The sequence below is a fragment of the Leopardus geoffroyi genome, chromosome A1, assembly GCF_018350155.1.
Source record: "Leopardus geoffroyi isolate Oge1 chromosome A1, O.geoffroyi_Oge1_pat1.0, whole genome shotgun sequence".
NCBI lineage: Eukaryota > Metazoa > Chordata > Mammalia > Carnivora > Felidae > Leopardus > Leopardus geoffroyi.
The window spans coordinates 122,615,306-122,641,576 of NC_059326.1; the positions used below are offsets into that span (position 1 = coordinate 122,615,306).

Genomic DNA, 26,271 nt, shown 5'->3' on the forward strand with positions numbered 1-26,271 from the left:
GGGAGGTGAACTGTGGATGGTATCTTAATCCTAGCCCCCTGATAACAGTCTTTCCATCTGCAGCAGCATTCCAGACACATGTGAGCACAAGTGGATAACCAGGTTAGAAACGAGAGCAGGGGAGGGGAGGTGGACAGGAGGAGCCACAAGGCCACTTCATTCGCAAGGAGGAAGGTCAGCGGGGCCTATGAAGCCCAAACCTCAGATGCTCATGTACCATTTTCAGACGTTTGACATAACCTGCTAGAAACTGTGCTGTCATTTACTTAATATTAGCCTTACATCAATGTGTTCTAAAAGTAAACGCTGCCTTACTCCTATAAATTCTAAGCTAGTATCACCTACCAAAAATAGACGGCGAACCTAGGAATGAATACTATAAAAACATCACTACACTTTGGCTATGTTCTGCTGCCTTCAAAAGGATTCTAAAGGATGAGCTCAGATCTGCTACCTTTGTTAAAATGAAGTTACCAAGTATCGGGCAAGTGTCCAATTCAGAACAGCAATACACTGAGACATCTTCCTTGAACTATTCAAACAGGTTAGAAGAATAATTAGAAAGGGGACAAAATGTCTTACTGGGGGATACAATGTCAGAATGCCCTCTGACAGAAGGACTTAAAACGATCAAATGTAGCAGCAAGGATACCACCCCTCGAGACCTAGACTACCATGGGCCAAAATGGGCTTGTCAGAAGCAAGAGCAGGGCTCTGAGATTCTGGGCAGCACAGCAGAGGAAGGAGATTACCAGGGATCACAAAGAATCACTGTGTCAGAAGGTAATGGGGAATGAGAGAGAGAGGCAGAGTTGGGTAGATCTAGTGTGAGGATATACCTGCCATATCAGAAAGCAGGAGAGCCAGGGCCTGGATAAAAGAAGAAATTGGCACATATTTAGCTGGACTCTGGGAGGGAAATATGGAAAGGTGACTGTCTTGGATGGCAACCAGCCCTGCCAGCAGTGTGCAGAGCCATTCAGAGTTGAGGGAAAGACCAAGGGGGTGTGCAAGCCAGACCTGCATTTGCATCTCTGCTACTAAGCACTGGTTTTAGGCAGGTGACTTGATCTATGTCTGGGCCTCAACTTCCCTAGATGAGTGGAACACAACTAATCTCAGCTTCCTTAGCTTTAGCTCTCTACAAAGGCCTGCTGATGGATCTGTAAAGTACAGTTATATTTCAACAGATATCGAGTACAATAACGTCTACCCTCATAGCGCTAGTGTGAGAATTAACTATCAGGCAGGGTCGACACTTAGAAAACACTCCCTACGTGGTAGGCATCGCAAATATTGCCACTACAGCTGCCGCTACCGCTGTGCTACCACCGCCATTTGACTGCGCTTAGTCTACGGATACACAAAGGCAAAACCAAATCACCGTAGAAATGTAATGTAGGTATTATTTATTATATGTAAATTATTTAGTAGTAGTAGTAGTAGCAGTATATAAAATGTGTAGCTCAGGACCAGAATGTAAAGCAGAATATAGACTAAAGAAAAGCCAGCGCTTTAAAGAATTAATTCATGGGGCGCCTGGGTGGCGCAGTCGGTTAAGCGTCCGACTTCAGCCAGGTCACGATCTCGCGGTCCGTGAGTTCGAGCCCCGCGTCAGGCTCTGGGCTGATGGCTCAGAGCCTGGAGCCTGTTTCCGATTCTGTGTCTCCCTCTCTCTCTGCCCCTCCCCCGTTCATGCTCTGTCTCTCTCTGTCCCAAAAATAAATAAACGTTGAAAAAAAAAGAAAAAGAATTAATTCGTGGCTATCTTGGGTCTGGATTTATGTGACAGTTTTGTGTTTTATTATGTTTTTGTTTTTGTTGTGCACTGGTACTTACTAGGACTCAAATCCACGTGCTATGGGTGAAAGTGCTCTGCGCATATGCAGGCTAGAACCCCGGGGTCCAGCTTCATTCAAACAAGATCCCTTACGCCTTCAGCTCAACAGCCTGTGCAAAAGCCAAATGCCTACTTCATCAGGAAGGAGTGCATGAAATTTCAAACCAGGCCTCGATTCGATGGGCTTAATAATTCATTCCTGAAACACACATTTGTGTGACTGCCACCTGTGAAGTTGTATGTTAGGAGCATGTAGGAAAAGTAAGGTGTGAACACAAATAGCAAGATGAAGTAGAGAAAGGGTATAACTATCAACGGTAAAATGATCAGGCGTTGCCAGTGGTTTGAGGAGGTGGTGAGTGAGGGGGATGGGGGTGTGTGCTGGTGAACAGGTGAAGGGACGGAGCCCTGGAGATTTTCGGGGCAGTGAAGCTATGCCGTAAGGTACTTTAATTGTAGATACGTGACAGGATGCATTTGTCAAAACCACAGAACTGCACAAGAGTAAACCTTAATGTACAATTAAGGACTTTTATTTTTTTTATTTTATTTTTTTTATTTTTTTTTTTAACGTTTATTTATTTTTGAGACAGAGAGAGACAGAGCATGAACGGGGGAGGGGCAGAGAGAGAGGGAGACACAGAATCAGAAACAGGCTCCAGGCTCTGAGCCATCAGCCCAGAGCCCGACACGGGGCTCGAACTCACGGACCGCGAGATCGTGACCTGAGCCGAAGTCGGACGCCCAACCGACTGCGCCACCCAGGCGCCCCAAGGACTTTTATTAATAACAGACCAATACTGGTTCATCATTTGTAACAAATGTACCACACCAGTCAGAATGATAATAAAGGGAAACAATGGGGTGGGGTGGCGGGTGGGGAATGAAGGGAGTTTATGAGAGTGCTCTGTGCTTTCCACTCAATTTTTCTGTAAACCTCAAAGCACTCTAAAAAGTCTATCAATTAAGAGAGAGAGAGAGAGAGAGAGAGAAAGGGAGAAAAATCCTCTCTCTGGTACAAATCAAAGAAGGGTCCACAGAGGCCCTATCAAAGTAGATCTTGGGAAAAATCACTGGTCTGGACACACAGGTATGGCCAAAGGTAATTCTGATCAGAGTTGGGGGGGGGGGGGAGAAAATAATTCATTACAAGCATTTACTGAAACCTTATGCACTACAAACTCTTCAAAGAGTTCGATGTATCCACAGAGAAATGCTAAGAATTACATGTTGTTATTCTCCTCATTGAATTGATGAAGACATGAAAGCTTATGGGGAGGCTGGCTCATGGCCCAACATCACATAACCAGTTGCTTGGAGAGCCAGTATTATCAGGGCAAGAAATGTACTTTTATGGGACAGCGTGGTGTTGGGCAGGGTCCCTGATGCCTAGGATCCTAGAATGGGGGATGCAAGAGATGGTCAGTGAAAGAGTTTGACCTTTATTCTGTGGATCCCGGAGCTCAAGAAGGATTTTGGGAAAACAAATGAAATACAATCTCAGAGCAGAAAAGAAAATGAAGCTGATAGAATAACCATGCTGGAGATAAAGGAGCTGGTTAGAGAGTCACAGCAAGTGGCCAGAGAAAAATACAAGAAACAACCTATACCGTTCAGGGTTCCAGGAAAGAGACAGAATATCCAAACTAGATTATTAGAGAGTTTGACAAAGTGTGGGCAGGGTTTGGGAAATTAAATGGATGTGCAGCATCCCCAGGGCCAACCAACAGCAGGGAGCCACGCCATCCCCAGGCCTGAAGTGGACAAGGGGAGGCAGTAATGACCCGGCTGAAGAGGGCAGCTTTATGGACGGCTCTGCCTGACAGGAGCTGTGACCTTCCAAAGTGGCATGCAGCCACTCCTCAGTGACCCAGCAGGAAGGAATCAGGAGGCCGAGATACCCGGTTGTTCACCCGCCATCCAATCTCCTAGTTGTGCCGCAGGAACTGACACCACGCAGGAGCCCAAGGCCAAAGGGGTTGGAGACGAAGGCCAGACAGCGCCGGAGCCTGGAGCCGGGCAGGAAACGTGGACCGGGCAAGTGGAGAGTCAAGCCGAAAATATCCCACCCAGTCCCTGAATATCCAACCACGGCACATGATGTCATAGGCTGCAATACAGCCACACAATGGCTTGTCAGACAGCTATTTTTTAAACAAGCTAAATCTGTCTCTTGACTTTACAATAAGTCACAGATCAGTGTGACAAATATGATACTATTATTGCAAAAGCAAAAAAAAAAAAATACTACATGTAAATGTGTTTATGATGTTTTTGTGTGAGCAGGAGGAAGGTCTGGGAGGATGTACACCACATTATTAACACTAGATATGGTAGGGGAAGGGATGCAGAGGGAAGAGGTATGGAAAACTTAGAAACTTTTTCCTTTCTTTTTCTCCAGTATTTATTGTCATTATTTCACTAGTTGCGCAAAGCATATGCCATTTTAACTGTTTTACAAGGGGTTTAATAAAGAAAATTATAAAGAGGTAAAAGAACAGGGTGACTGCTATGCTCCAGGTGACAGCAAGAATATGGACTAGAAAATGCATGGCATGCCATGGAGGAAAGCTAGAATTCACTCAGCAACTGAGGGGGAATGGAAAATGACATGTCTAAGTTGACCGAAGTTTCAAGGCAAGGTGGCCAGGAAGAACTTATGAATAAAAATGGAGAACAGGTTAGACTCCTATGTGGAACTTGAGAAACTTAAGAGAAGACCATGGGGGAAGGGAAGGGGGAAAAATAGTTACAAACTAAGACGGAAGGACGCAAATCATAAGAGACTCTTAAATACAGAGAACAAACTAAGGGTTGATAGGGAGGAGGGGTGGGGGGGGAGGGGAAAACAGGTGATGGGCGTTGAGGAGGTCACTTGTCAGGATGAGCACTGGGTGTCGTATGCAAGCGATGAATCACGGGAATCTACCCCCAAAACCAAGAGCACATTGTATACACTGTATGTTAGCCAATTTGATAACAAATTATATTTTTAAAAAATGGAGAACAGAAAAGAGTAACAAAGTTGAGGTGTAAGAGTAGAAATAACAATTCTGAGGTGCTGGTCAACCACACAGCCATGAAGCAAAGTTAGAGATGGAGGCCTGTGATTTAGGAGAATGGGCAAGTGTCAACGGACGGACTGGAGCTAATGCCCTACTCAAAATGGCGATACCAACTGAAAGGCAACAAAGGATAGTAGAAAGACTCTGGGAATGGGGGTCAGAAGCCCTGGATTCTGGTCTTAGCTCTGTGACCCTGAGCAAGGCACTGGGCCTCTCTGGGCTGCTATCCAATGAGTGGTATTCCCTTCCTCTTTTGGAAGCGGACTCCTCTTTGATCATTTCCGACTGGCAGCTGGCTTTGACTGGGCCTTTAGAATGACAGGGAAGCCTACTGAATTCCAACCCTATTGCTTCTCGGAAACAAGAAACTCTTTCACTGAGGCTGAAAGCCAGCCCAAGGCAATTCCCAGAGGAGAAATGCGGGCTTGGGCCTCAGAATGTGTGAGCGGCACCTTCAAATGATAGGCGACTGCTCCCCATCTATTTGTGGAGGCCACAGGGATTCTTCTCCAAGTCTGACCTTATACTTTTAAAATTGGCGGGGCTGCCCAGGCATTGCGGTTATAAGCACACAACCACTGGCTTATGCAACTTCCCAAAACTGGTCCTGTGGTGGATGCATTAAGAGAACATACAGCTGTGATGTTCCAGCTCACATCACGTGGCTGCAGAAAGGGTCCTTGGAGAGAGATCGTGGGAGGAAGGGACTGTTTCCAAGACGTTTCCCACTGTGTTCTGCCTTGGAGCCCAGACGTCAGAGATTGGGTCTGTACAGGAGAGCAAAGAGGGGCCTCATCATTCACTTTGTAGCTAAAGAACCCAAGTGATGAATCAGTGCCAGATGGATTGGGGAAAGGGGAAGGGCTGTGGAGTCCCAGTCCTTGCTGCAAAATGAGGAAAATGATATCCACCCCAAAGGACTCAAGTGAAAATTAAGCCCAAATTCTGGTGCATGGTAGGTGCTTGATAAATGCAGGTTTCTTTACAGGCTGGGACACAAATCTCAGGTCAGCGCTTCTCACCTGGATGCCTGCTCACTCTCTCCTCTATCCCTGAAAAATAGCTTGGCTTTTCATTTCTTTTTAGTGTGCACATGTATGTGTGTCTATATCTTTATTTACAAGTGTTTTTTTTTAGTTTATTTATTTATTCTGAGAGAGAAAGGGTGGGGGGGAGCAGAGAGAGGAGGACAGAGGATCCAAAGCAGGCTCTACGCAGACAGCAGAGAGCCCTATGCAAGGCCCGAACCCATGAACCACAAGATCGTGACCTGCGCTGAAGTCGGACGCTCAACTGACTGAGCCACCCAAGCTCCCCTTTAAGTTTTTTGGTTTTTTGTGGGGTTTTTTGTTTTGTTGTTTTAGGGTTTGTTTTTTGTTTTTTGTTTTTTTGTTTTGTTTTGTTTTTTGTTTTTTTTTTTTGAGAGAGAGAGAGAGAGAAAGCACGTGCAGGAGAGAGGCAGAGAGAGAAAGAGGGAGAGAATCCCAAGCAGGCTCCACGATGACAGCACTTGAGCTTGAAGAGGGGCTCGAACTCACGAACCATGAGATCATTACATGAGCCAAAATCAAGAGTTGGAAACTCAACTGACTGAGCCACCCAGGTACCCTATGTGTGTCTATGTATCTTAACTATCTTCCTATAAGAACCCAAATACTTCCTAAGGAGTACAGGGAGCTGAGGGGATGGACCAGTTCACTCTTCTGGCTCTTTCTGGACACAATTCGCAGACAATGGTAATAACTGATTCTCTTGGTTGGTTTTCTCTCTGCCTAGAAACCTGCAAACCCACAGCTCTGTTTTTATTTGACAGATAGGTGATTATTAAAGAAGTAGCTATTTTTTCACTCTTGAGCCCCAAACTTCTCCAAGTTCTACTGGGCAGAGAAAACTGCAGGTGCTCTGCGAACAAGGACTTCAAGCAGTCAGGTGGACTTTGAATGAAATGAACCCTTGAAATAAATACAATTGAGCCTCCATTTAAAAATGATCAGAACTCAAAAAATGAGATTGGCAGGCAGTTAATCCTATAACAAGAAGCTTATTCACACAATAGGCACCTCCTAGAATGTACTTAAGACTGCCTTTTCTATTTGCAAATATCATGCTGCAATCACAAGACTACATTCCCCATTCTTGAAAGCCTGCAGACTTCATTCCTACCTGCCAAGTCTTGACGTTGCTTCTCTGCTTCATAATCACTATTTAACATTCTCGGATTCTAACATCAGGAGAATCATCTTTTGAAATAATTCCCAAATAGTCCGTTCTTTTATGACCAGTCCCTGCTCAGAAATGTTTCAAAAAGTGGTACAAAGACTGAAGTTTAGAGTTGCAAATGTTTGATGCATACCCAAGCAAGATGTGCATGGTGACATGTTTCCAACTGTGTCTAAAAAACAGCAAACATATAACAAGCTTTGCAAGTGCCATCAAGTTGGCTCAGAGAGAGCAGGTTTCCATTCACGTGTTACCACTTTTGTCCCTATTATCCCAAATCTTGTCACCTTCATTCACTGTCTCATTCATTCGAGGTTAGACTGAGCCAAGCCTTGGTGACACAGTGGGGAAGGACACAAACGTGATCCCTCTCACCAAAGAGCAGATACCTCAGTAGCCCTCTGACAACCCTGTTTCCTTGATGCCTGTTTTCCGCAAACCACTGGCTCTAAGGAAAGCACATTAGCTTTTCATTCACTGATTTATTTATCCATTCATTCTGTCATTTAATGTTTACAAATGCCTCCTAGTCACAGTACATGAACAAAAATAAATTCTCTGTCATTGTACTGCAGTGGTTGAAAAAGCAAAGAATAAGTAAGTTAACTAAATTAATAACTTAATTTCAACAGCAGACAGTGGAATTCAGAAAGAAGGCGAGGGGACAGGGGAGGCCTGGAAGAGTCTGGAACTGCTTCTGATTATGTTTTCAAAGAAGGCATGTCTAAGAAGCTGTCAGCTGAACGGAACTCTGAATGATCTGAGGGAGCAAACCAAGGAGAGGCCTGCTCTTAGGAGAGACTGTTCCCCACTCCCAGGGAGCAGCAACCACAGCAGGTCTGAGCTGGAGGTGAACGTGTCAGGTCCCAGGGAGTGCGAGGGCAAAGGATGACCGATGCAAGTCACGGAGGACCGGTTGGCAGGACTGGGAGTCTGGGGAGGAAGTCACAGGGCCGAGCCAGATGGAACCTTGACAGCCACTGTCTCTTTTACTCCAAGTGCAACAGATGTTGGAGCTGGGGAAGTGACTTGATCTCATTCACGTTTTTAAAGGATCACCTTGGTTATGCATAAAGAATGACCTCATGTGTAGGCAAAGTGGAAGCACAAAGATCAGTTAAGGGGTTGCTTCAATAAGACAATGGAGGCTTGAGCTAGGATGGTTCTGAGGGATGAGAAATAGTGAGAAGTGATTAGATTCAGATTCCACTCTGATGCTGAGCTGGTATATAGCTGAGCTGAGCCTTAAGGCCAGTTTCTGCCGAAAACAAACCCTATCCACCTCCTAACTTGAAAGTGTCTTCCTTACCAATAAAGTCCGAGTAGCTTTAACCTCTACATTTAAGCACTGCTAGACCACACAAAACAGGGAGGACGGAGCGGCAAGAGAGCCATTTACATTCAATAAATAAAGCACCTCATATTTCCCATATGATTTCCCACATTTCCCATATTACTCTTTGGGTTTACCAGTAGATCAAATTAATTTGATTTTTTTTTTCTTTTTTAGTTGACTGAATATTTATCAGGCCTTACTGCTGAAAATTCTTCTAAGCTATGCCATTATAAAACTCTGACATAGATAGTTCCCATATCCACTCATGTCAACAGACGTATGGGTCCGGATTCCTGCTTTAGCAAATGTGACCCAGTGTGGGTAACTGATTCCCCTTCGATGGGTCAGATTTCTTCCGGGCCTGGGGTCCATCATCCCAAACCTTTATTCTTCACTCTGTACAACTGCCCATTTCACAAGTAAAGGTATGAGCCACTTGGGAAGACTTTGTAGTACAACTCAACTGGCTTAATTATCTTTTAAAATTTCCCTGATCTCTATATTTATCCTAAAATCAGGGGAAAAATTTTTCCTGTCCAATCCATTAAGTGGATTCTAAGTCACTGAGGTTCAGTAATAAGTGTTTTCTTCTTCCTAACTTTAAACAACTAGATAATACTGGTGACCAAACAGCTTGGATTAACTTCCTTATTGGGAAGTAGCATCATGTACTAAGTAAAGGTTTAAAGTTAGACAAGGAGGTGAATTGGGAGCTTGCTCTATTAGTTACTTACTGGGTAACTTTACATAAGCTAACCTTCGGAATCTCAGTTTCTTAATCTGTAAAGTGGAACTATTAATAATTACCATCTAGGCATAAGGAGGAATGAGATGACATATACAATATTACAACTAAAAATCAGTTAGGATAGGATCTAATAGGACATAATTTCTCACACTAATCATTTAGGTTTCTCTTTTCTGTTCATTGAGAACTTCCCAAGTTTGAAGATTTGAGTTTTTAAATGTCTTTGCCCTTAACTTCCCCCAGTATTAGTTTGCTAGGGCTACCATAACAAAGTCCCACAGGCTGAGCGTCTTAAACAATGGATTTTTTTTTTCGTAGTTCTGGAAACTAGAAGTTCAAGATCAAGGTGTGGGCAGGACTGGTTTTCCTCTGATGCCTCTCTCCTTGACTTATAGGTGGCCTTCTCCATCTTGTGTGTGCAGATGGTCTCACTCTGTGACTAGGTCCTAATCTCTTCTTACAGAGCCAATCATAATGGATTAGGGCCCACTCTAATGACCTCATACTTTAATCAACACTTTTAAGGCCCTATCACCAAATCCAGTCACATTCTGAGGTACTGGGGGTTAGGAACTCAACACTAGAACTTTGAGGGGACAAATTTCAGCCCTTAACACATCCTCAACCTCCTCACCTCAAAAAAAAAAAAAAAAAAAAAGTATGAGAAATGCACTGAACTAAAGCAAGAGAAACAGATTCTATGCTTCTTTTTTCTTTTTCCTTAACTGTTTTGCTGTGTGACCTTTGGCAAATTATTTTCCCTCTTTGGCCCATATTTTCTTAATCATTAAAATGAAGGGGTTGTAATAATGGATCCCTTATTTCTCTGCCTGCCCTCAACTGAGCAAAGCTAAGTTTTCCCCATAATTTCTCACATCAAAGACGGTCTGAGATAGAGCATGCAATAAAGTAACTGAAATAAAAACAAAACAAAACAAAACATACCTTCTTTGTGGAATCAGCCCAGGATGAAGTCTCTAGAAGCAGAGTATTAAATCCAATTGCTTTAAAACCTTCTAAGTTGTTTACGCCCTCTGTCTCTGTAAGGCCATAATTTAAACCAATTTACTTGGATAAACCAGAAACCTCAAGCTGAATTTATCAATATCCCCCAAACAAAGTAATCTCATCAAGACTGGGGACACAAATTGGCTTTGAGGGAAAGAGTATATGATTTCAAATAAAGGTCTCCTTGAAAGAATTAAAGGGGGGGGAGGACTTTTAAAAACAAACGTACATACACACAGGGAATGTAAAATTAAAACCAGCTTCCAAGCTCCTAGGTTAAGCCATTAAGGAGAGGAGAGAAGGAGCTGGGCACGTCTTCCCCTCCAGCTGCGTAGCCTCAGGTCTCAGGACACTGTGTACCTCTACAAATGTCACAGCTGCAGCGACTCAGACAGGCAACCAAGGGTGGCAGTGAGAAAACCAATGTGCTCCCTCAAGAGCAGAAGAAGAGAGAGGGAAAGCGGAACTCTCCATGGAAAACGGCCCAACTGCCAAAGCAATCAGAGCAATGACAAGCATATTGGAGGACGATGAAAGATGGCGGGATGCAAATCTGTAGTCCATCAGTCTTGAGCTGAGAAAATCTGGGTAGGTCACTCAACCTGTCATCCTCTAACAGCTTTTGACTTCACTTCAGCTAAAAAAAAAGCCACTGGAAACAAATCCATAATTTCACTTTTGTTGTTAAGACCAAGATCCTGGAAACAAACAAAAAAATTAAACAAAGTGGGATGGATTAATTTAACCAGATCCCCAAGCACTAGGATAATACATGGGTTTTGTAAATTCTGGTATGGAAGAATATTTGAAACATGGAAAGATGCCATAATATATTGTGGAATGAAAGGCAGGACATAAAACAGCATAATACTATGTGGTACGATTTTAATAAATGGCATCTAGGGGCGCCTGGGTGGCTCAGTCGGTTAAGCCTCCGACTTCAGCTCAGGTCACGATCTCACGGTCTGTGAGTTTGAGCCCCGCATCGGGCTCTGGGCTGATGGCTCAGAGCCTGGAGCCTGCTTCCGATTCTGTGTCTCCCTCTCTCTCTGCCCCTCCCCCGTTCATGCTCTGTCTCTCTCTGTCTCAAAAATAAATAAACGTTAAAAAAAAAAAAATTAAAAAAAAAAATAAATAAATAAATAAATGGCATCTATAGTCATAAGAAACGATCCTAGATGGGTGTACTCAGAGAATTTATAATGGCTGTCTCTGAGTAATTTAACTCTAGTTATTTGTATTGTTCTCATTTTGTTTGTTTTTGGTAAAATTTTCTATAACCCTCATGCTGTTTTTTGTATTTGAAAAAAAAAATCCTACTTAATTTTAAAATCTCTGTGCCGCAGGGAGCCTGGGTGGCTTAATTGGTTAAGCGTCCGACTTCCACTCAGGTCATGACCCCACAGTTTGTGAGTTCGAGCCCCACGTGGGGCTCTGTGCTTACAGCTCAGAGCCTGGAGCCTGTTTCAGCTTCTGTGTCTCCCTCTCTGCCCCTCCCCTGCTCACGCTGTTAGTCTGTCTCTCTCTCTCTCAAAAATAAACATTTAAAAAACTTAAAAAAAAATAAATAAATCTCTGTGTCCTACCATAAACCAGACAGTAGAAGCAGCCCTAATTCATTCAGTCCCACTTGCGTCTCCGTTTCTTCACCTGTAAGGGAAGTCTAGACTAAAATAATCTCTAAGGGAATTCCGACTCTATGAATCTCACAGAGCTACATGTAATCAAAACCTCAGCAGAATCTTGCTTTGGATTTATGGAGAAGCTGGGGAGTGTCCTGTAGGCTATGGAATGAGAAAGAAGGATTCAAATTCATGTTAAGAAGAAACCGTCATTGGTATTTTTGTTAATTCAATGCAAAATGGCCTTCATTGCTACGAGGGGTGGCCCCCTAACAGGTTGGCCCTGTAGATATAACAGTCTGCAGCTACTCAGGACATGGGAAGCGAGGCTGCCCCTAAAGGGAAGACTGGAGGGCTTCCCGAACCAGGCAGTGCTCATGCAGAGGAGGACACCAAATGGCTGTTCTCTGCACCTCCCAGAAAACCTCAGCCTGCTCACACCTCACAGGAAACAGGTGCAGAGAAGGGCTTAACCCTGGACTTGAATTAAAGGCACTCCAATTTGAACCACTGTCTCGTGACACTGGAGGTGGGAGATGATAAAAGAAGGTAGAATGTAAGGTAACTCTGCAGGGCAGAGTTAAGACTGTGGGCTGACTAAGTTTGAATTTTGGTGCCACCGCTGAAGGCTTGTGTGATCCTAAGCAAATTCTCTGACCTCTCTAAGTTTCCTCCTCAATAAAATGGGAAGAGTGAGTTGGAAATCCATCTACATAACTGCACAGTTTTGAGGATTACATGAAATAATGAAAGAAAACCGCTTAGCACAGGATGAGATAAATGCTTGTTGTCATTGTTATTGATATTAGAAGTAGGAGTAAACTAATTTCCCCTCTGTGTTCTAGACTAGATGCTCCAGGGACAAGCACTACATTGCTAAGTCCAGAGCCAATGGTCAATACTTATTATATAATCAAAAAATAGTTAATGCTATTATACTTGATCATGTTATACATCACATATTCTAATATATAAAGTATTTCAAGTGCTTTCTGACCTGAAGTTTTAGGTTCCATAAATACATTTGGATTCTTCATTTTGCCTTCTCTTGTAAGTGCTCCCTTTAAAAGGATCTAGTGACTATTATTACACAGAGATTATTGAGACCATAAACTGTATGGTTTACAGCCAGGGATGAACTTGGTAAAACATGCTTGAAGTTTAACTATCCTCACCCATCAAAGCAAAAAAATGAACTTCAGAATAATTGCTAATCATGAATAGCTCCAAATACAAGCCCCGGGAAAGTGGACAGATGCAAAGGAGTGACGGACTAAAAATCTTTGAGTAAACACACACACAAAAGCATAGGAACATTCCATCTAAAAGGCTAACCCTAAACCGGAAAGCAAAAAAGAACTATGGGCGACTCCTTCACCAAGCTTTCTAAAAGGAGGAGTTTTCTGTACAAATGCAGACTGGCCTCTCTAACTGCTGCTAATAACTCCAACGGCTTGTGGTTTCTATGCAAAGACAGAAAGGCTTCAATTAAGACCTATGTTAGATCCTGGTTCAAAAAGTCATGGTGACGACTTTGTCTATTTGAAGGAAGGCATAAAGGTCTCTTTAAATCATTTGCTGGAAGAGAAACAACAGGTCCGTTTGCAAGCAAGAAGTACCCAGGTAGGCCCTGACACAGGCTGAGAATGAGGCCAGAAGCAGGATTTGGAAGAAGAGGAGGAAGGGAGGCCTGAGAAGAGAGAGGAACAAATGAGGGCTGGGCTCCGGCTGCCCAAGTCAGAGTTGAGCCGGAGTTGACTCGGCTTGCTCTGCTAATGGGCTGTCATGTTTCTCCTGGCTTTGATTTTGTGCCGGTTTCTGAGAGCCAAGCCTTCTCTCGTAAAAGCTAATATTCAAGGGAGCTGTCAGTGAAAGGGAGGAGGATGTACAAGCACAAATGTATGCACATTTCTGGTCATCTTCTGATCATCTACTGACTTGAAATTATTCCAGCAAACTAAGTGTTAAATGTATCCATTCATTCAACAAATATTTACAGAGGGCTTAATATGTGCCAGCCAAAGACTAAGTGCTACAGATTCAGTGGTAACAAAACCAAAACCACCCCTACCCCATGGGGTGTCCATGGCATGATTTGGCCTTTGGGGATGGGTTATTTCCATTGGATGGCAGCCATTACCCTTAAAATACTGGCAAGAGCAACTGGAAAGAGCTTGGTGGAGCATATATAGACTTGGAGCTGTTTTCTGTTGTTTTGCCTATTTGTTTGACCAGTCCAGACTTGGGACAATCTGTCACCTTTGTGCCCTTGTTGATGGTAGCCTTACCCAAAAGAGAGACTGTATGTGTCAGCAAAGGAATCATGGTCTCATATTAATAATACTCATTTGAAATAATACTAAAGTTCTGCTAAGGAAAGGACCTATCAGTCATCATTACTCCATTTCTCTCTTGCACAGACTCTATTAATCAAGTCTACCATCTGAGAAAAAGCCTGGGATTTTAAGTGTAAAAGGCAAGCAACCAAAGACCCTTATACCCAACACAGATTTGGGCTGGTCGCATTCAGTTTAAGCCCTGATTTTTTTCTCACTATGTTCTTTTCCCTCATGGGAAGGACTTAGAATTCGTCTCTGAATTCAGAACACAGTGACAAGGGCTGATCAAGATCTCAGGATAAAGAGAAGACAAAATAAGGCTCACAGGGTCATCTGCTCTGGCAGGGACCTTGTGGATCATTTAGTTCAATGCCCTCATTTGACTGACGCAGAATTGAGAGGGATAATAAGGGTTTGCCCAAAGTCACATATAAATGAGAGGCAAGGGCAGGTCTGAACCACAACATGCTGACACTCCATCCATGGTTGCCCTTCCCTGTCAAAAAAACATGAGGGCCCTGTTCTCTGCTAGCCAGCAGACCCCTCTCTTAAAAACTCAAGTCTTGCTTTTTCCTGCATATCTCATTGCCCAGTGCTTCCCAGGAAAAAAGAGATTAATTAAGCTATGAGAAATGTGTCCTTGAATTCCAGATGTCCCAAATAGGTTCCTGGACCACTCTAGAGTGGAGCTCCCCCATCTGGCTTAGAGTGCTGGGCATGCCCTATATTTCTCTGGCAAAATGGGAACAGAGAGCTTGGCTCCTTCTGTGTCTGGGAAGCGGACAGGGACAGAGTGAGAAGGGGCCTTGGGCCCAGATCTGCACTTACGCAGGACAGGAAAATAGCATCTGCTTTTCCACCCTTCACTCCTACATACATCTGGGCAAAAGCCAGGAGCTAACTCAGACAGCTGGCAAAGCAATGCGGGAGCCACTGTTAGAAGGACATTGCACTCACTCAGTTGTTGTTCAGGTGGTGATGTGATAGGTTTGGCCAGATCTTCCCCACTCATTCCACCCTGTGAACAGGGACCAGCATTTGGGAGCTAACAGGTGTGGATAGCTGGAGGTGATGGGGGTGGGGAAAACCACCTGTGGACACTGAGTGACTGCTTTCCTGCCTAAGAAACCAGCTCACGCCCGGAGGGATCAATCCCAGAATCCTGCTTTTCCGACTGTGTGACGTTAGTCAAGGAAGGTACTTAAACTCTTGGAGTCTCTCTTCAGAGCGCAAAATGATGGTGAATCATTGCAGCTAGAGGAGCTGTTGTGCATCAAATGAGGTAATCCATGTAGTTTGTGCTAAGACACTCAGTAAATGGTAGTTATTAAAAGCTCCACTATGCTCAGGCCCATCTTCCTAACCACTGACTTCCCTACAATCTAATTAACAGAAGAAAGTTCCTCAAGAGAAGTTGTTTCTGTTAAGTAGACTCCACGGCAAGATGAGGGCCAAAGGAAAAGGCCAAAAGGAGTGGCTCATCCTATTCCACCACAGTTTGTTTGTTTGTTTTTTTTTGTCTATTTCGTACACTGAAATAGACATATATTGAGTTTACTGAAAGAGGGATTTCACAACAGAAGAGTCTGAAAATAGAAAATAGCCTATTTCTCTGGTTTGTCCAGAGTCTTTCTCATTTGTTTCTGAATGGCCTATGGAAAATGGGAGAAAAGCTAAAACGGAACGCTGATTTGAGGAGGGAGGAACACTGGAGAGCCAGTCAGGCTTCCTATTAACATTCATCATGGGAGGCAATGACATACTCAAATTTCCAGTCCCCTTAGGATTGAAGCACAAATGCAATCAAAGAGAAGTAGTTTTATATCCTGGGGAGACACTCCTACTGTTATAAACATTCTGTAACTTTTCAAATGTGATAAGCAAAAGTAAGTAGTTCTATGAAGTATGTCAACAGGTGAAGAAAGTAGGGTTATTAGGACATGAAGGGTTTTTGTGGGTGTTGTTTTTCAAATTCAATTCTATTTTTTTTCCAACTGTGGAGAAAAGGCAGAGAAAAAGCTACTAAACAGGGAGTGGTGAAAAAACTTCTAGAAAGGGAATTCATAACCTGTGTCACTTTAGGCTACAGGTTGATGAGGATTGAAAAACACTGCAGTTCAACTAATTAAAAAATGCCCTTTATTTAGGTTAGGGAAGAGTCTCTGTCTCAAAACCCAAAGGCAATCCAATGGCCTCTATTAGACTGTCAGAAATGAATGAGAAGCTTAATTTTGTAACATAACTAAAGCAAGAGAAAAATAACAGTTTTTATATGACATTGTATTAATTTTTGGTTTTGAAAACTTGTATTCAAAAAATAGTTTCTTAAGTAGCCTCTTTCTACCCCAGACCTTTATCAAGTCTTCCCCTTCCTTCATTTGCACACTGCAAAGTAATTGAGATTTTATAAATAAGTCAGTGTTTACTCTTTTGAAGACACTGGGGCTCACAGACCACTTTCAGGGTCACTCTCCTCCTCTGGGCCTTTCAACAGCCCAGTGAGATAAGCGGGAAGATTTTCATTTATAAGCTGACAGTTCTACCATATAGACAAGAATTCCCTGAGGAAATCTATCCCTCCAGAATTCCCCCAAATGCCCCCCACCCGCTGCCCCATGACAGCTAGTAACAGGCAGAGCTCTTGACATACCTGAGGCACTTGGCTAGCGTTTCAGAAAGAGGGAAAACCTGGCTGAGAATCACCAACGAGCTGCTCAAAATACAAAGCAACAAGTGAACAGCGCAGGCAGGCCCTGGGCTGAGATGTCCATGATCGGATATCTAAGATGCTTTCCATTCCTAAGCCTTTGATAGTTTCCTTCAGTCTTTTACTCTGGAGTTTCCCTTCCAAGATGCTTTACATGGGTAGAGCCGAGTGTGGGTGACGGCTCCTCTTTTGGTCTCCTATACACTGGTTCTCCATGTCCTAAATATTTGCTCCCAGTTCAAAGTGAAGCAAGAGGAAGCAGAGATTCAGGGGCGGAACTGCACCTAGGCGTCCTCCAGGTTCTTGGCTGGGTCCAGGCCCCCCAGCTCTTAGCCGCTGCTCTTCGTAGGACCCCTCCCCTTCACCTGGAATACAGACTTCCCATGGCGCCCGCGACGCTCACCATCACACCTCTCATCGCGCCACAGCGCCCTGGAAACAACTCTCAAGGTCGTGTTCCCACCCAAGGACATGTATTCTGGGAATTCCCAAACACACACCAAACACATCACATCTACCTCCAATGCGGCAGAAAGGCATTCTCTGCAAGATAATATTTACAGACATCCACTTAGTATTTGCAAAAAGCCACTTCTCTGTGATATGTCTCCTAGAGAGAATTCTGGAACTCTTTATCCACACCTTCCAAATTTCTGCTGCATGTGCCTCTGGGAGGCGGCAGCTGTACCTGGGCTGCTGAGACTGTGAAGCCAGAGAAGACCTGCGTTTATTTCCAGCTTTGCCCAAAACTTCTTGCTGGATAACTCCGGATAACTAACTTCACCTCTCTGTGCCCCAATTTCCTCAAAATGGGTTTTTGTAGAGACGCGGACAAGAAAAGACACAGAAAACACTGGAACCTAACTGTGAGATCCCGACCTCTCCTGGGGTCCACTACAAGTGGTAGCTCACAGCAGAGGAAAACAATGACTGTAACTATCCTAACTTCCTACCTGCAGAACTCATATGCTAGCTATCATCCCCCTAAATGTTATTCATACTTATTTAATATGAAAAGTAAGAGAGACCATGTTATGGGATCTGTTGAGAGTAGCAGGAAAAATATGCTTTCTGGATCCTCCCAGGACTCATTAGAGAATGTGAGTCTTTCCTCTTTACCACTGGCCCTGGTAACGCCAAGTAACAGTAATGGTAGAAGCAGAAACCCCAAAATGAATGCAGTGGTGAGGGGCATGCACTTTGATTCCAATCAGGTGTGTATGTTTGAGTCCTGCCTCCAACACTTCTTCTATCACTGATCCTGGGCAAAGGCATTTGATCTTCCACAGGTTTTTGATCTATAAAATGAGGATAACTGTAGTATCAGTGTTGAGTCAAGGATCAAATGAGACAATGCATATAAGGCAAATAACACAATAAATGGCACAAAAACACTCAAGAGGTGTGAGCTATTCTTATTAGTTATAATTTTTAATTTACTTATTGATTTAACTGATGACCATGAGACGTCTATGCGCTAGGCACCATGCCAGATAGTGGAGACAGTGAACAGCAGCACAAGGTCCCTGCTCTGATCTGCGGAACCACCCTAAACTGCCAGCCTGACATTCAGAAGCAAGGGCTAGTGTGGAGGTAGACCATACAGGTCATGTACATAGATAACCTGAGTAGGAACAATGAGATGTGAGGCCAGAGACACTCACGGAGAAAGCCCCAGACAATTCTACCAGCAAAGAGAAATTCCTCTTTCCAAGAAAGTAATAAACACAGGGTAGTAAGAAGGCTTTGATCTCAGGAAGGCAGCAAAAATAGGTGGCAGGAAAAACAATACAAACAAAGCCTTACAGGGGCCCCCAAATTGTGGCAGAGGGTGGTGTCTGGGGCGGCAAAAGGTATCCGGCAAGAAAGACTGCCCCCATCAGTCCTCAGATTCTAGTGACATTTTAGCTACTGGGTGGGGCAGCCTTCAGGGAAAGGAATACAGAGAGGCTAGAAAACTTAATTCAAATTCCATAATCTTACCATTTAAAAAAAAAAAATATGCTAGAATGACAGCAGGGGATATATGTTGCATTTAGGTCTTCAGTGACATTTTATGTGTATGTATATCTGTGTCCATATTTTCATGTTTTTGATTATATCTAGGAAGGGTATCTCAACCTTTTTAGTATATAGAAAACTATAATCATCAAAAGACATGCAAATGTACAAAAACATTTGAATCTAATAGGACCCTTGTTCACAGAAATACAAACACAAAGCCTGAGGAAAATCTACAAATGGATTCCTTGCCCCCAAAGACCAATACCCCTCTCCTGCCACGCTCCTCTTCTCCTCCCCCTGCCAACCCCCACTGGCCCCACACCCTTTCCAACAATGTGAATACGAGGTAGTCTGGTTTGAAGAAATTCACAACCACTGTCCATTCCTGTCACAAATGCTGGAGACACCCAACCCCAGCTTCAAGGGAGAGGTAGCTATGCAGCACCACGCCCCATGCACAGAAAGAAAGAATGGAAGCTGCACTGAAAATGAAGGATGCACCCCAGGGAAGAGCATCCAGACAGGAACAAAAGGGAACCCCTTGCAAACCAGGCCCTGGGATTAGGGCATAGGCACGTTATGGGGGCTTGGAAAGCAAGTTATTGGGACTATATTTCTCTCTCGTTCTTGACAGGTACCCTGAGTGATACCTACAAGAATGGGCGTGGCCCTCAATGCCATATCACAGGCTGAGTCCATAAGAAGAACCTTGCAGTCTTCCCACAAGAAAGAAAACAAATAACCTTTTCTCTGCTTACCCCACACAGGATAACTGGCAAAGGTACACTGGCTGTAAGGCAAGTGGCATACAGCGCTCATACACATGTAAGAGCATGAGAGCTGGGCTTCATCCCTCCTCAGTTAGGGAAACAGTATAAAAATTCAGCTTTTGTCCCAGTCTTTTTTTTTTTTTTTTAATGATACCTTCCACAGCTCTCTGCAAAGACAACTGGCACTGAGAAAATCCAGTGCATTGTAAAAGATTCACAATGTTTCAATAATGCAAGGCCAACTCTAAGATCCACAATGTTTCAAAAACACCTGAAGTCAGTATCACAAAGTGATAAAGGAGGATGTGCTTACACCCCACACCTTTACCTGGAAAAAGGACCCCCACCCATCCCCACTCTTTCTCCTAAGCAGTGTTTGTTCCCTAATACCAGCTGGACAGCAGCTGGAGGTGGGGTGCACTTGTGTGGGGTGAAGCTCAGGTGCATGAAAAAGAATGTTTCAACAGAAATAAACCACTTGAGAATAAAGTGCACTAGAGGCAAGAACAGCGACCTCCTGCCTACGGAGCTAAGGTCCACCATTGGCAATCTCACACACATAGGGCGTTCCAAACATAGCAGAACAAGTGCAAACAGACGCATGCCCGCAGCAAAACCTGGTGGATCCCTGGCAAATGAACTATCGTAGCAGGTACAGCTCTACCCTAGGGCAGCTGCAGAGTCTCCCAGGGGCAAGTGGATCACTTCCTTTGTTCGCCTTGCAAAGATGGAGTAGCGACCCATTCCCCCACTTACACACACACACACACACACACACACACACACACCATTCACTAAAGACAAAGCACAACCACACAGCTGCATGCTAAACTAACAAATGTCAGTGTTTTTTGTCATTGTCGTTTTGTCCCCTACCCTTTTTTTTCCTTCCCAGTAATGCCCACCCCAGCCTGTGGTAAGCCTCATTTCAGCGCAGCGCAAAGAAATCCCGAGCCTGGGCGCGGTATTTTTGCCGCTGAGAGCTGGCTCTGGAGAAGATGGGGCTTCTCTACCTGCTAACGGCACGTCCCCTCTCCACCCCGCCCAGGGCATTTGACACCCGCTCGCCGCGGGTGGCTCGATCTTGCACACAATGGCAGTTGGGCACGGAATGCACCCAGCGTGTGTCTGCGACCCCCAACTAAAATCTGACCTTAAAACTCAGCCTATTCTTGGGATAAGGGGGAGGGGGGGGGGTGACACGAAAAATATAAAATGCATCGAGAGAAAAAAAAAAAAGTTGTTCCTTCCCGCCACAGCCACGTTAGTTCAGACCCGAATATGACGTACCGAAATATGAATAAGGGTGAATGCAGGCAAGAAGGGGACAGGGTGAAGACAGAAGGTCCAGACACCCCGCCACCCTGGCGGCGCGGGAGGCAGAGCCGCGGGCTGGAGCTGGGAGAGGGGCGCGGTCGTGCTACCAGGCACCCCTGGGGAAAGGTGTCACCTCTCCATAGCCCACCTCGCCAAAAGGCACCTAAAACAAAAAGCACACCCTGCCCGGGGAAGCGCATACTGACACCCCAGGCGGCGCGAGGGTCCAGGGAGGGCCGTGAGCCAGGCGTTATTTGGAAACTACTGGCTGGTGGGAAAAGAGGATACATAATCCAAAGTTCTCGGCGCCACTCTGGATTTCCTCTTTGTTTTGTTTTCCCCAAACGGCAGGGTCGCTCCGTCTGGGTGGCGCCCGGCGCGCCGGCTGGGCTGACCACCGCTCTCCACCCCCGGGACCCCGGGTCCCAGTCCCTCCCGGGGGACCGGACCGGGGAAGCCGGCGGGATCCAAGGCGCCCCGCCCGCAGCTCAGCGAGCAACGAGCGAGAGACGCAGGCGGCGGCGCCCGGAGCCCCACTCACCGTGATCCGCGGGATGTTCTTCTTGCCTTGGTAGGACATGGTGGCGGCGGTGGCTGCAGCAGCTGCCTCCCTCCCTCCTTCTCCTGCTCCTGCTCCTGCTCCTGCTCCTGCTCCTGCTCCCGTTCGCCCGCGCCGTCCTCAGCGCACAGCGCCGGAGATCAGGTGGAGCGAATGGTGCGCTGGCCGCGGCCGCCGCCTCCTCTCGCCTCCGCCCCCCTCCCAGGCTCCCGCGGCGGCTGCCAGAGACAATAGTAAATCTCCCCGGTCCCCCTTTCACCCCCGACCCCCCCGCCACACACACCCTCCTCCACTCGCGTTCACGCCCGGGCTCTTTTTTTTTTTTTTTTTCTTTTGCCGTGCCAGCTGGGACCCCGTGAGACAGGAATGGCTGCTCCGCGACTCCTCCCTCTTCTCTCTTATCCCTATTGATTTCCCTCTTTGCATCTGCCTCACCCACTTTTTCTTTTTCTTGCTTTTTTTTTGTGCCTTACGAGTGCGGCGGAGCCAGTCCGCTCACAGCCACCAGGAGGCGCGAGGGACTTTTCGGGGCGGGGATGCTGCAGTCCCGGGTGGAGGAAGAAGAGCGCGAACGTCGCCTCCCGCCCCCGCCCCCTCGCCCGGCCGCCCAACCCTGGCCTCTGGGGTCGAGCCCCGGGAAGCGCCAACGCCCTCGGCCAGCCCCGGGTCTGCTTTCCCACCATCCCGATCCTCATTTTGGATAGGGGACGGCTCCCGACTACCCTCCTGCAGAGCCCGCTCTCCTCCGCCTTCGCGCGGGCTACAGGCGGAGGCGCGGTCTTTGTTACAGCCAAGGGCCGCCTCTGCCGGTAGCTGCGGGTGTAAACCCGCGGCGCAAATCCCGAGAAAACCGAGACCTGCTCACACTTTGGCTCGCTGCTCTCCGGAGACCCTGGCAATACCTATCGGAAAATGTAAAGCAACCACTCACTCTCGCAGGGCTGCGAGGGGCTATCGTGTCAGTTACCATCAACAGTTCTCTGTGTTTTAAAAATATTCTCAAAACAGTATGTTTTACAGGATCCGCTGCCTGGCTCTCAGAACGGATGAAAGAGCATTACAGCTGCTCTGTGGGTGAAGAGCAGAGCAGAAAACACCTGTACGTGGAGGGCCCTGGCACATTACTGGTGCGCAGCCATGGATGTGTGCTCACTACTGTTGCCTCCCCTGGGTAGTGAACCATGTGCGTTGCTCAAAATCCCTGGTTTACTTTTGGCAGGGCTGATTGTTATTGCAAACGAAAACATGGCCTTTTGACGCGAGAATATATGGTCCTTCGCCTACTCACTAAAATTAAATGGCCAAGGGAGACATTTTTGGAGGGGCCTTTATGGTGGGGGTTAACTGGTGGTCCCTAGGCTCTCCTTAAAAATGATTCCAAACACCATTTAAATAACAAAAATGGCTTGCTATGTGAGAATTGTAAAACCCTTTCAAGACCAGTCTCATAGCATCCCCACTCCTCAGCTGTCATTGCTAATGGCCTACTAAATATTCTGCAGATGTCACTATGCACAACTAGGTCTGTTAAGGCTCTGAAATTCACATTTCTATAAGGCAGGCCACTGACCACACTTCTGGACATCGTTTCATTAAATTGAAGGCTTTCTCTGAAATAGAGGAACTATATAAAGCATCCACCGGAAGAGGATACAGAATACTCCAGCTTGAGCTTTCCATAAACCTAAAATGAACCAGCCTGGCCACATAAAGGAAGGGGAGACCAAGCCTCCTGAAACACACCCTCCTCTCAAGTGAATTAACCCAAGCTTCTGGTTATTCATGGATAACTGGACTGAATGCAGTCTTCCCAGGAAAAGTCCACAGCCGTTCCCACTTTATTTCTGTGATACTCTGGCTAGAAGGATGAATGCCAGGCAAAGTCACGTCACCATACTCTTTTGCAAAGCCCAAGCAGGGTTTAAGGCCAAAGTCACGCCCAAAACATTTTGCTTTGTTCTTATGCTGAGACCACTAGCCAAGAGTTGTGAAATTACAAAGCATTCTGGGGATTGGCATGCAAATGAGCAGGATTATATTTAGAACAGGGTAAAAAGAGAATTAACTACATACTATGAAACCCTGCACAGCTCTCTCTGTATCTTTCCCAAAGATGTGTTGTAAACTTGCTGGAAGGGTTCTTGCAAGTTCTTCAGAAAAGCAAAAATATGTAGGGGATATTTACAGTCCTAAGGAAATAGCACTGCCTTTTTTTTAATATTATGAGTTTCTTTACCTTCCTTGCATCCTATTTATCTCCCGTGTTCCTGTCATTATAATCCAGAACACTCTGTACTAAAAAGATTTATGCCATATTTTTGATCACTTGATTGTGTGTGTGTGTGTGTGTGTGTGTGTGTGTGTGTGTGTGTTGTTTCAAATTAGAAGACTTGGGGTTAAACTCTTTGAGGTCAGGTTTGCATGCTAGAGGCCATGGAGAATGGACTTGTGATGTGTTTCTCCAGAGTGACAAGCCAGGCACAGGAATGCATAATAACCAGCTAATCGGTTCAAGCTGTTGCTACAATCAGAAATGTACAACAAACACTATTTTCCCCCTCTGGTGTCCCCTCAATCGTCTTTTTCTTTCTTAAATCAAAAGAAAGTGTCCAGGATGAGTTTGAAGAAAAAAGCCTTCCTTGGCTGGGCCTGTCTTTGAATAAGAAAGGCAGCCATCGACACAGGATGCCTCTGTGTCTGGCCAAGAGAATGAGGAGTGGAACCAGCATGGATGTTTTCCACAGAAGAATGACTCTGAATGGTTTTCCTTGGACACACAGCAGTGCTTGGCTTTAGGTATCTCAGGAAACTATGAGAAAAAGAAAAGGAGACACAGGGAGACAATTTATGGCCCCAAAGAAACTTAATTTTGGCCACCAAACGTATCATATTGGTAGACTTCCACACCTCAATCAAAGCTACTTTATTGTAGTTACTCAGACCAAAGGCGGGGCATCGTCCTTGACTCCTCTCCTTCAATCCATCCAATTTGCACTCCATATCCAGTCTTCCAGGAAATGCTATTTGTTCTGTCTCTTAACTATATGCAGAATGATAAAGTTAATTCATATATTGAGACCCACAAAATGGAGGCTGCTCCAGTGGTCAGGACCATGTCACAAACCTAAACCTAAGTCAGCTTCCACTTACAGGAAGAAACACCAGTCAAGAAAACCTAACAAACATCCATCCCAATCCTCCAACCTGTCTAGCTAGCTTACTTTACCCTAGAAAATAGGACCTGCTAGTATTATAAGGAAATCCCTAGTCAACCATGCCCTGTTTCCAAGTTGCCTCTTCTAACTCCCTGTAAAACTCACTCTTGCCCAAAATCCTTCAGGCAATGTGTTTCACTGCTTGTGAGGCACTGTACTCCTCCAATCTATGGATTGTTTTCCATTGAATAAAGGACATCAAACTAGTTAATCAGTTGTATTCTTCATGTCATCTGAAAATATTATGATCTCTTAATCTGCAAAGCTTCTTTCTGTGCCTAGCTACCATCATGTATCCCTTGGACTAATGCAGTAACCTCCTCCCTGGGTCTCTTCCATCATTCATTCATCCATTCATTTTCACAATACTCACATGATGTTTATCTTGAGCTTATTACACACTAATACTTTTCCAGGGGCTAGTATTATAGAGGTGAATAATAATAATAATAATAATAATAATAATAATGTCCCAGATCTCATGCACTTTACATTATACCCTTACTCTAAAATAAGGCATTTATTGGTGCCCTTTCATGCCTGCTTTATCTTCATGGTACTTTTCACCATATGTATATTCATTTATCTATATTAATTTATCATTGAGTATTCTTCTCCCCATCATTTAGAATGTAAGCTTCTCGAGGGCAGGGAATGTATTGGTTTTATTTATCCTTAGTGTGTGAAACAGGACTCTGCCCATAGAAATTGCTCAATAATTATTAGGTGAGTGACTACGTGATTTTTAAATTGTGTCTGAAGAAAGAGTAAATAAAAGGAATAAAAATATTTCTACAGCTAAAGTGCATGTGGTTAGAATCTAGATTTAAGAATATCTACTTTTGCTTCTCCTAAGGCTTTTTAGAGTCTCCTGATTCCAGATTTCACAGCAGGTGAATTCAAGCTGGTGAGGAAATCCCTTTGTTAATATGATACAGTCACAAGACTCTAAGACAATACATGGGACAAAGATTGACTCAGTAGAATAGATTTGGTGCCTGAGCACTGATTAGAGAGCCATGCCTTTGAAAGGAGCTACCATCAAAATGTATAAAAACATCAAGAGCCTTGTGTTAACTTAAAGAATTAAAAAACAATTGATACTGGGTTTAGAGGGGAAACTAGGGACTAAGAATGGTGTGTTGTTTAAGGATGTGGATTTGGAAACAGAGGGATCTTGGTTCTTATCGACTGATTGACTGACTGATTGATTGATTATATAGGAGAGGCACCTAGACATTAGGAATACAAATACTTGAATAAAGTAGACAAAATCCATGCCCTCTTGAAATTTACATTTTAGTAAAGGAACAAGTCAATGGTTAAGAATTACAATATGTATTGTTTAAAGTGGTAGGAAGTGAACTGAGGGTAAATAAACCTAGGGTGGGAAGGTGAAAGTCATTCCAGTGTCTTGAGTTTCGGCTGGAATTTTACATAGGGAGGTCACAGAAAGCCAGGTGAGATGATGGTAGCTTGGACCAAATGGTAATAGGAGAAGCAGTGAGAAATGGACACATA

The 26,271-nt window shown here is 44.7% G+C and overlaps 1 protein-coding gene across 2 annotated transcripts in view; it reads right to left on the reverse strand.

Annotated features, from left to right (window-relative positions):
• DPYSL3 (dihydropyrimidinase like 3) overlaps positions 1 to 26,271 on the reverse strand; it is a 113,953-nt gene that overhangs the window by 41,595 nt on the left and 46,087 nt on the right. The window contains exon 1 of one of the 2 annotated variants that reach the window (XM_045493030.1): positions 21,518 to 24,795. The exons of the other annotated variant lie outside the window; for it this stretch is intronic. Within the exon in view, the coding sequence (XP_045348986.1) occupies positions 21,518 to 21,556 (39 nt within the window). The 5' untranslated portion in view covers positions 21,557 to 24,795. Of the gene's footprint in view, positions 1 to 21,517; positions 24,796 to 26,271 lie in introns of those variants that run through there. 2 annotated transcript variants of the gene reach the window in all.